The 11555-nt window shown below is 37.2% G+C and overlaps 1 protein-coding gene across 7 annotated transcripts; it reads right to left on the reverse strand.

Annotated features, from left to right (window-relative positions):
- Positions 1-2485: 2485 nt before the first annotated feature.
- Positions 2486-9651, reverse strand: LOC107419627 (leucine--tRNA ligase, cytoplasmic). 7 transcript variants are annotated; one of them, XM_016028381.4, is made up of 5 exons: positions 9493-9610; positions 8781-8840; positions 7107-7200; positions 3339-6617; positions 2486-2951 (listed from the first exon to the last, which is right to left on the reverse strand). In XM_016028381.4, the coding sequence occupies exons 4-5, from the start codon at positions 6596-6598 to the stop codon at positions 2948-2950; spliced, it is 3264 nt and encodes a 1087-aa protein (XP_015883867.2). In that variant the 5' UTR covers positions 6599-6617; positions 7107-7200; positions 8781-8840; positions 9493-9610; the 3' UTR covers positions 2486-2947. The 7 variants fall into 7 exon arrangements, with proteins under 7 accessions (XP_015883867.2, XP_060670143.1, XP_060670145.1 ...); XM_060814160.1 differs by having other exon boundaries at positions 6988-7200; XM_060814162.1 differs by having other exon boundaries at positions 6988-7200; positions 8781-8835; positions 9493-9572.
- Between the last annotated feature and the right edge of the window lie 1904 nt (positions 9652-11555).

Below are 11555 nucleotides of genomic sequence, written 5' to 3' on the forward strand. Positions count from 1 at the left end.
AGGTGCAACTCCACGTTACGGGCCATGCCATCTAGCGGTTTAGCCTCTGCGTTCACCGTTTTCAACCACCCTTGACCTTTGTCGAGTTTGAGGCCAAGCCTCATGGCCTCCTCCTTCCTTATGAAGTTGTGAGATGCGCCGGTGTCTACCATGACTTGGGCATCTTTCCCATTGATACGTGCCGCCACGTACATTAGGGAGTTGTTCTTCGTGTTGTTGGTTGGGATATGACTAGCCTTCAGTGAGTTGAGGAGTTGTATACAACCCATTTGCGTGTGCTCGTGAGTTTCCCTCTCCTCGAGCATGGCACTTAAGGACTTCCTCTTTGGACAATCTCTAGCCCAATGGGGACCATCACATAAGAAGCAATTTTCTTTCGGCTTGAATTCGGACTTACATCCTTTCTTCCAATCTTTGGTTGGTAGTGGTGGCCTTCTTGGAAACTCGTTACTTTGGGGAGTTTTATGGAATTTGGCTCCCCCACCTTTAATATAATTAATCTTAGGCTTAGAGTTGGAAGACTCACCTTGCCTAAATTCGACAAGCGTTTCAGCCGTAGTGAGGGCAGTGGAAATATCTTGTACTCCCCTTCGTTGAAGCTCTTGGCATGCCCACGGTTGCAACCCATCCATGAAGTTGAAAAGGAGATCCTCCTCACTCATGTTGGGAATTTGGAGCATTAACCCGGAGAATTGCTCCACATATTCACGGATGGAACGTTGGTGCTTCAACTCCTTCATGCGTTTCCTAGCTTCATTCGCCACATTCTCGGGATAGAATTGTTTCTTCAATTCACTTTTTAAATCTTCCCAAGAATTGATAGCGCATATGCCTCTCTTCATTTCTTCATGCTTTCTACGCCACCACACCGCAGCAAGATTAGTAAGATATAGGGTAGCGGTGTTTACCTTTTGCTTCTCGTCTTGGAAATCCAAGGCCTCGAAGTATCGCTCCATGTGCCACATGTAGTTGTCCAACTCCTTTGCATCCCTTCTCCCACTAAACTCCTTGGGCTTGGGAACATCTACCCTTGGAGTAGAGACTATTTGTTGGGTGGTGGCCGTGCCACTAGTTGCAGCTCTCTTACATAATGCCCAATCCTCACGAGTCTCCTCTAAACTCTTCTTAAACTCATCTAATTGAGCTTGCATAAGGGACAAGGTTTCAATTACCTTTGTTTGGAAAGCTTGGCTTTCATGACGCCATGCCTCGTTGGTGTCTTGCATGGTACCTCTAAGCTCCCCCACTTGGCCTTCCACTCGGCCATCGAGCTCCCCCATGCCTTGCTCCACACAATCAAGCCGCTCCAACATGTCGGCAACGGCCAACTCCATCTTGACCACCTTGGTCTCCATGGCGGTGAGAACGTCCTTCGACTTTGAACGCCCACGTCCCTTCCTTGCAGCTTCGGGGATGACCTCCCTTCCCCTTGCTTCTTCAATCACAACCTCTGAGGAAGACATGTTGCTCTAGATGCTAGCTTTAACCTTGTCTCTGATACCACTTGTCACGGACTTGTTTGTTTACCCTTCAAGCCGTGCGGCCTTAGTTGCTATTCCGACCCTTTGTTGCAACTAAGTAAGCCTTTTGCTCACTAAAAGAGAAAGCTAAGCAAAGAAAGCTAGAGCACAAAGAGAGTTTGGAAGAATGAAAGTATATTGCTTAAGAGAGAGAGCTTTACAAGAGAAGCTTGGATTCTTGGATGGTTTGGCCAAATGAGGCCTCCACCTATTTATAGGCATACAAAGCTTAATCCTACGGCTATAATTGCTTTAATCCTACGGTGGAGAATGGGTGTCTAGATCCTTCCCACCTACTTTCCCACCTACTTTACATAAAATATCTAAAGAAGCATCTAGAATGGATATGTACATGGCTTGACCTAGAGTTCTCCACAAGGTTCTAGAGAATTCTACACTACTCTAGGTGCTTGGCCCATTGTAAGGCCCAAAATAGGCCCAAAGTGGATTATAAGGCCCAAAATGGATTGTAAGGCCCAAAATGGAGAGAATGCTCACCAAGTGTTTGATGAAATGCCCCAACCGTGACACTATGCAACCTCCTTGAGAGAGGAACTGTGCTAAACACTGTAGGAAAGAGGGTCTTCTACTCAGCACTTCCTCTGCCTTATTGGATACTTGGGCCTCTGCTCGTCTTCGTGTCTTGGCTGACTATGGTGCCAGTGCTTTACAGCCTCGATATTGTGTCATCAGCCCCAGCACAAGCTTCCCATATCAATCCAAATAAGGATCAGGGGTTTGATGCTGCTGTGGAATTCATATACATATATAGATATATATGCATGAAATTGTAAAATTGATCTCCATCCAAGATATCAGCTGGAAAATACTTGAGTGCAATAATCAAATAAATAAAGGTACTTTTTAAGTAATAGCTATTAGCTAGGATATAACAAAACTATTATTATTATTATTATTATTATTATTCAACAGGATTAAATTAAGAGATATTTTATGCACGCCAATGGAAACCCAGCTTGTCATTCTACTTCCATTCAGAAACTTGATTGTCAGAGTAGCCAACTAATTAACTGAAACTTTACAATTCTCCCTCAAAATAATTGAAGACATCGACTACATGTCATAAATTCAAAACTTTTAACAACAGATCAAACTGATTCAAATCAACAACCGCAACTATAATATGTTAAAATCAAATTAGTATAGGAGTTTCAAACCCAAAGAAAATAATAACTTGATAAAATTTTTTAAGCTCCAATATTAGAAAAGTTCTAAACCGGTAAAGCCACAAGCACAAAAAGAAAAAAGATTTCAGCCCAGTTGACCTCCAGAAGCACAAGTTACAATCCCCTCATTCACTTTAAAGATGACATAATACTTGGTCTGTGAGATATCCTCTTGTTGATTCTCTCTCTACAAGCCATTCATGCAGCAAGATTTACACCATGTTTCTCTCATACTTCAAATTACCTATCAATACGAGAGATGAGAAATGAGGTCCAAAATTGGCAATACCATAAAATAAAAATCTTAATTATATCAGGCAAAAGCATATAAACAATCAACAACCGTAAAAAAACAGCAACAGAAGCTACAAGTAGACGGCAGACATCAAATAAAGAAAATTTCTCAGACTTTTATAGCAATCTTAGATACATTACTCTGTTATTAGTCAGAATATAAATTATAAATAAACCTTCTTATTTGACTGCCAGAATACAACCGGCAGCTGAAAAGAAATTTTATCATATATAACATATGAAACACAAGCTCATTTAAAACAACTCATAAACACGACTAGAAATCAAACAACATGGATATCATATATATAAAAAATGAGACCAGGAATATGCATACCGGCTACAGAAGATTGCAGTCGGGTTTCCAGGGGTTGGAGGGTTCTGTTCAATTAGTCTAACAAGAGGACCAGCTCTAGCAAGAGCATCAGGATCACATACAGACAATACTTCCACCTCTTCAAGACCGATTTGTCTCTTAATTAAGTCTAAGTTCTGAGAGAGAACATCCATCTCTCCAAATGGTAGTTTCAAGTCTAAAGCCTGGACCCCAAGTGCAATTGCCTCATCTTTCTTGAATCTTAAGAAAGGCATACAAATCTTTTGGGTTTTCTTAAAATTGACATCTGGACAAACTGAGCTATTTTTTATGGCCTCCAATATTTCCCCATCCACATCTGAGCTAAAGCTACGAGTACTAACATCAAATTTGCTTTGCAGCATTCTCAAGCATTCTGCTTTCCATCCATCATATTGTTCATTAACATATATCAATCCTACCAGCTTGTCTTCAGTCAACGTTGTAGCTGATGCACCCTTATTGTTGGCTTTCTTTGAACCTGAAATTTGCTTCTGAAGCAGCTTCCTCATCAGAACTATCGAGTCTTGCAAATACTTATTGGCACTCTTCAAGGTCAAATCTGGTGTAGCAGACACAGGCCAACCAGCTTTAACCACAAACCCTTCCTTCTTCAAAAGTTCCCTCCATACATATTCTGCATAATGTGGACATATTGGAGAGATAAGCCGTGTCTGCACATCCATAAAGCGATATACCAGATCATGATTCATGCCCCCATAACCACATGAAAACCTATATTCATCCCTGGCAGTTTGAAGATCATAAAATCCAGTCTTGAGGGCTTCTCGAAACATGTAATCCTGGTAGTTCTGCTCGGTCATTTTAACAGCAATATTTATCTCATTTGCAAATACATAGTCAGCATAAGTAGAAGGGGGGCCTCTCCTCAAGGATGAATCTGCCTCCATAACTTCTTTCATCCATGCAATCTCTTTCGTGAGCCTTAGAATTGCAGCATTTGCAGTCTCAAATACAAAATTTGCATCATCAAGGCCATCACCAGCATCAGCCAAAGAAAATCGTGTCGCATCAGCAGAAAATTCCTCAATAGCTTGGCGCAATGTCCTAAAGTTCCCAGTTGATTTGGACATCTTCTCAGAGTTGAGCATAATATGTCCATTCAATCTGAAGCCACGAGGCCAATGTTTCTTGGACATAATTGCCACATGGTTATAAATGCAGAAAGTCAAATGATTCTGGATTAGATCTTTACCAGAAACTCGAAGATCAAACGGGTACCAATATTCAAACTCCTCCTTCATATTCTTCAGAATTGATGAAGTGATATCAGATGATTCTGGATATGGACCATCACACAGAACATAATCCCAAACCTCATCTGTCATTTGTTCGGGCCTAACTGGAGATCTACCTGTTCCATACATGTCTTCATCGTGCAACAAGTGTGCAATGGTGTAGTAAGCCATGTAAATAGTTGAATCAGATAATGACTCGACTAAGAATTCCTCATCCCAAGGGATGCGTGTCCCAAGCCCAAATGTTCGTGAGCAAGCCCACTGGTTAAGCCAACTTAAAGTGTGCTCAAATCCATGGCGTGACTCATCAGAGTACAAATTCATGCTGGACAAACACTCCTGAGCCAATTTCCTCCATTCATTCTCACCATATGTGATGTACCATTGATCTGTAAGGGCCACAACACATTCATCACCAGATCTTGACATTACTCGCTTCTCCGGTTCACTGTATATAATCGCTTCACCTGTTTCTATAAGCCTGCTCCTTATCAAGGACTTTGCTTCCTGTACTTTCCTTCCAGCAAATTCACCAACAAGCAGTGTTCCTTCCGTAAATCCTTTCAAGTATGTCAACCTCTTAGCTTCTGCTAGCTTCTCTTTTTCATTTTGGCTTTTTATTTTCAAATCGATACAAACTTTTTCAGCAGCCTTGTCTCCAAATTCTGGAATGTTGATTATAGGCACAATCTCAAAGGGCAAAACCCAATCATCCTTGACACCATATTTCTCCCTGAAAGCTGGTTTCATTTTCAAAACATGCAAAGCCATGTAATCATCAGGAGCATCACTGGGTACACTGGTAACAATTCCAGTACCTTTGTCTGTAAGGATGCTTAACATAGGAAGAGCATAAATGACCTCATTGAATGCAAGTGGAGACTTCAATTGAAGACCAATCAAGTCATAACCTGTCAGCTCAATCAAGCAAGTAGGTTTTTCTGGGACCCTAGAGTACTTCTGATAGGCAAGATTAAGCGCTGCTCTAGGTGTAAGAATAAAAACATCTGTTTCATTGATTTCAAAAGCTCCATACTTCCCATCTGGTAATACCCATGCATTTGTTTGCCCATACATAGTCTCAGGTCGCAATGTCGCTGCGGCCAAAAATACTCTTCTCCCCTCCAACACTCCCAATTTAGGAGGAAAAGGCTGCATCACCTCCATCTTGATGATGGTGTATTCTTGGGGTTGAACTCCTTCACCAGTAGCCCTATCATGATCTGCACAAGGCTGCCCATCCAACGGAGAGTATATTGTGTATCTAACATCTTTTACAATCTTACCCATGGATTTCAATTTCCTCATCTGCCACCTCACAAAGGAATCAAAATATGGGTTCTTATCTGTAGTAACAAAGGTGCGTCTCCAATCACAACCCAAGCCAAAAGCCTTAAGGTCTTCCATTGCAATTGGAGGGAAGAACTCTAACCACTTATATGGATCCTGAAATTCTGCTACCTGGGAGTCAGAGAGGCCAAAACTACGCATGATCTCCCACTGGTATGCTTGCCCACTTGATTTTGATGTTGCCTTGGACTTTTTACCTTTAAACTTATCCAGAGGTTTGGCAACATTTGCATCCTCTACTTCCAGCTCTTGGCTTCCTTGATCCTCCACTTCACCTGGGAAAACAGGAGGATTCCCAAACTGTTGGATCTCTCGAGCAAGTTTATCAGCTGAGGCTTTGATGGGCATGCCGGTGCAATGGAAGGCAAAAGGCAGCAGCACATTGGCACCTCTTAGTCTATGATAAGCTGCAGCAAACTCTAGCTTTGAAAGCGAGAATGCATGCCCAAGATGCAAAAAACCATTCATGTATGGAAATGGGAAGTTCCCGAAAAACTTCTCTCCTGGTCTAGGAGGCATTTCTGAGGGTTCAGCCCTGAAAACATGTTCAGTTTCCCACCAAGTTCGAACCTTTGCCTCAATTTCTAGGAGAAGGTCTCTCCTAGCAAAGCTTTTTCCACCTTCTGCTGCCATATCAGAAAAATGACGTAAACTGCACCAAGGAAGCAGTTACAGTCAAAATGATACCCCCATGAATCAGAAAAATGGGATTCAGTCCATAGTTTTCTTTTACTCCATATGGTCATAATGACTATGTATATCATGCATAGGCATACAGAAATTAGATTTATATTATAAAATTTCATAGGAGAATGTTAGGATATTGCATGGAGTTTAAAAATAGATATACACTGAAAACATAGCGGCAACAGAACCATGTGGTAGTAATCAATAAACTTAACCAATTTCGTTTTCATGAAGTGCAATCAGATGGTCATGTTAGAAGACGGAATGATCATAAAGTAAGTAGCAAAAACAGAAAACTCCATGAGGAGTGTTCCAAAAATTAAACTATAACTGGCCTTTTTGCTGCAACAGTTAGAAGACGGAATGTCTGTATTTTAGTCTTCAACCTCGCCATGCCAAATTACAAACTTTAATCATAATTAAAGGAAAGAACTCCATAATATCATTGGCTTACAGAAAGCGTAAACGATATTGCAACCCAATGACGTCCCAGTACCAGCTGCAATGCTAGATATAGTGCAAAACTACTTTGCAGCACAAATATGGTCCTACAATTACAAATTAAACAAGCAATTCAACATACTTATACACATAAACATATACATATATACACAAGAAACCCATAACGTCATTAGCTTATAGAAAGTGTGTTATGTTGCAGTCCAATGATGTGCCAGCAACAGCTGTGATGCTAGATATTTTGCAAAACTGCTCAGCAGCTAAAAAGGGTCCTATAAACAAATTAAGCAAGCAAGTCAACCTATATATGTATATATAATATTGTATGTATAAGTATGTGTCAGTGTATAAACACAATATAAGATATACATACATATATATATATATATATACAATAACCTAGAATGCAATGGGATTTGATGCATACATATAGAATAACCTTGAATGGCAATGTGCGTCAAATGTCCTACATTTCAATACAACAACCACAATTGAACTACCCCAACAGAAATAAACCCCTTCCACCCATATCAAAATAAAAACTATTGAGATGAACTTCTGAAAATTAGAGCTACCATATGTCATTGCCCATTAGTGCAAAGTGATACCAAAGCACTATCCAAGGCAACGTAACAAGATTGACAGCATGACGGAACACTTGTATTGTGAAACTATTCTAACAAAAGTTAACAAACATAACATTTACGAACTGATGGAGAAACTGTTTTACAATTGAAAAAAAAAATAAATCTTTCTATCTTTTAAAATACAAATTAATCAGCATATTTGAATGTGATAAAAAAATATTCACAAAAAAAAAAAAAAGAGAGAGAGAGAATACAAAGGTTATTTTTACAGATATATCATTGATAAACAAAAATTCATCTACTTTTCTTAATTATACAGTGACCATATAGAGTAAGATAATTCAAGCCCCCTGGAAGCTATGACCAGCCATTAAGCCAAGCATATTTCCATATTGTTATTTTAAATGCACTTTCACAATGACTTACTAGTATTTCCATTAGTTCATGTTTGATTACACAGAAATATGTGTACGCGTAGTACCAACTGATCCCATCATCTTAGTTAGAATAAACAAATCAATGTAATTGAAATTATGATGTCTCAACTACCACAAGAAGTGTTTTCAACAAATAAAACTCATCTAGGACAGTATGTATTATAATTACTCTGCCCCAGTACTATTTTGGATTCAAACGGCGATCTACCTCATTATACTGAAGCAATGGAAAGCCATCATTTCAGATAAACATTTTCTTACATATTTCTACCCTCTCTAAAAGATCCAGATATGATTTTTTTTTTTTTTTCTCCTCCCAATAAACTGCATCCAAACTTACAATATGTAGTGATTCATATATATAATCCTAAAGGATGCTACCAAAATAATTTAACTACAATTGCAAACTGCAGGAAAGGAGAAACACAAAGTGTCATAAATTCATTTCCTTTAGTTTCCATCTTCCCCAAAACCATAACTTTCTCATACTATAAAATATACAAACTGTTAATCAATCAGCCAAGTATCAAAGTCAGCTCTGTAAATAAACCACAAACCCAAAAAAGGAAAAAAGGAAAAAAAATGCTCCAAACTCATTCGAAATATATATGTGTGTGTGTAAATATAACAATGAGCTTCTCTAACCTAGGTAGACAAAATCACTTCGCAGCAATAGCAGCCAGCACCAGCATATAGGAGACTTGACTTGAGAGAAGCAGAGAAAGAAACGGAGGTCAGGTGTAGGGTCGCCACGTGAAGAGTATATATATAAAAGAAGTAAACTTAAAAAATATGTACTTTGTTTTTATTATGGATTTTTTTTTTTAAAAGTATTTTACCGATATAACACAAATCTTTAATGAATTGAAAACCTTGTATATAATTTTTAAAAAAGTATCACTCTTAAAGCTTGTATGAAAATCCAATATACATATATATATATATGAAAACAATAAGGACTTTTATCATATATATTAAAAAAAAGGTACTAGTTATATATCGAAAAGTCAAACAAAAAGATGGATATAAATAGTCATGTTTAAGAGAAAAAGAAGAAGAAGTAGATAGTTTGAACATTTGCTGTACATTTTTCAGTTCATTAGGAAGATCTGTGCCTAGCTATCGTACATTGCCATCTAAACTATATCTTATGCACTATAAATGAGAAGCCCCTCAAAAATAAAAATAAAAAAATTTACTAAACCAAACCTCCTAATATTAAACGGAAAAAAATATTAAAAATTAAGAATTTTAACAGTGCAAAGACGGCTTTCCAGCTGCTCTCTAACAAATCAAATAGTAGAGTTTCCTAGCAAATAAGCTAAGCAAAGAGAGAGAAATAGAGAGTCGGAATTACCTGGATGTTCCACGGGCGGTCGTTCGCCAAAGAGTACCAGCCGGATAACGCAGGACGGAGAGAGAGTAGAATGGAGGCGGAGGTCGAGTAGGGGAAACGCGAAGCTTTTATTGGGAAACGAATAGAAAAAAATTGTTAAAAGACCTATATATCCTTTGTCAAAATAGCATTACCAGAACACTCCATCAAAAAATTGTGTGAATCTAATTATTACACACACACATGAAAAATTAAGAAACTAATTATTACAAATATATAACATTCAAATGTTTTTTTGTCAATATTGTGTGAATCTTTCCAGCTAAGAATATTTTGTAAAAATTGAAAACATTTTTGTATCTAATATTTTTTTGTAGAAATACCTTTTAGCATTATAAAAAGGTTGGAACTGCCTATTATACTCCAGTCAAACCAAAAGTGATGTCTTATTCGGTAAAAATACACCTGTATATCGTAAATTCAAACCACAGCATGGTTGAAATCTCCAAACATTTATTTGGAAAAATAATAATAATAATAATAATAATAAACAACTGTTAGTAATAAATATATGTAGAAGGAAGGATGTATATAAATGAAAAATACTATTGGATATCTTTATTACAATGAAATTTTCATGCTATATGAAAATTTAAATAATTATCATTCTTAAATTTTATTAAAAATTAATAAAATTAAATATTTTAATTAAAATTTATTATATAAATTGATGTTCATGTTAATAATGATAAAAAAAGATAAAACTTTCTCTATATAAATATGAAAAAGAGAGTGCGCATTGCTTACAGTGAGCATCTTGTTGTTAGTCAGATTTTGAAGCATTATTTATTTTATTTTTAATATTTTATTTTAAAGATACCACGTCCGCATATCACAGTGTTAAATATTAATATCATATTTTTTGACACTCCTCGTGGGACCAGTAAATGAAGTTCAACTAGACATCATAAACTTCTAAGGCTTCATAAATTTCATCCAAGATTTAGTTGAATCCCAAAGAAAATTTCGAAAAGATATTAGTGTGCTTATTGAATCCCAAAGAAGTATTAACTTGGGCCTCCAAAGCCGAATGAGTCAATCTGAGTATTAACCTTGGGCCTGCAAAGGCAAATGAGTCAATCTGACACCAGCTCATCTTGCTTAAAAGCAAAATGCAGAACGCACATCCAATCGCCTATGAGCAATTTAAGTCAATTTCATCGGTCCAGAGTCAAGCTGTTCAGATTTGGAGGCATTGTTCGATTGAAAAAGCTAAAGCCAAAAGCCAAGGGAAGCTAAAACCAAAGATGAAGTTGAAGCCGAAGATGATATGAAAATTGATGTAAAGCCGGATCCAAGTTTGAAGTCGGACTTTTCTACGTCGAAACCCAAGTCGAAATCCTATTTGAATTCCATGTCAAAATTGAAGTTGTAGTTGCAGTTGAAGTTAAAGTTCGAATCAAAGTCGAGGCTGAAGCTAAATTTGGAGCTAAAGTTGAAGCTGAAATCGAAGTTGAAGATGAAGCCAAAACTAAAGCTGATTATGTGATTCTGCCTAAAATTGTAAGGTCTGAGAAGATTGTGCATCATGCTTAAATCATCCACTTTGTGATAACATTCAGGCCTAATAAGGCCAAATCCATGCTGAGACATGAGAGAGAAGCATCCCAGGTCAAGCTTCGGAAAAGCACAATAAGCCGTGTCTGAATTTTCTTTGGGATTCAACTAAATCTTGGATGAAATTTTTGAAACCTTGAACTTTGGATGTTATCTTGCTAGTTGGATTTCTTTAATGGTTCCATCGGGCGTTAAAAAAAAAAAAAAATGTTAGTAATATTTCTATGATATGGAAGTATGCAACCTTCAAAATAAAATATTAAATTTGATGAAAGAATAAAATAATAATGCACACAAATCTGATTAACGAATTATTGTGCTTAAATACAATAACAAAAGAAATCTAATGAGAACTTTAAATGTCTAATAACATAATTTTTATTTAATATATAAAACGTAATCCATATCTATATAATATATAAAAGAAGAAGAATATGTCCCATTTTCAAATTTCCTTCAAAATTATT

The sequence above is a fragment of the Ziziphus jujuba genome, chromosome 2 (assembly GCF_031755915.1).
Source record: "Ziziphus jujuba cultivar Dongzao chromosome 2, ASM3175591v1".
Taxonomy (NCBI): Eukaryota; Viridiplantae; Streptophyta; class Magnoliopsida; order Rosales; family Rhamnaceae; genus Ziziphus; species Ziziphus jujuba.

Bases quoted from the DNA above. Each gene is read 5' to 3' on its own strand.
- LOC107419627 (XM_060814161.1), bottom strand. From the start codon at position 7,046: ATGGCGAGGTTGAAGACTAAAATACAGACATTCCGTCTTCTAACTGTT. The intron at 6,618-6,987 runs GCCAGTTATAGT...TCCTTGGTGCAG, and splicing joins CTAACTGTTGCAGCAAAAAG to TTTACGTCATTTTTCTGATA.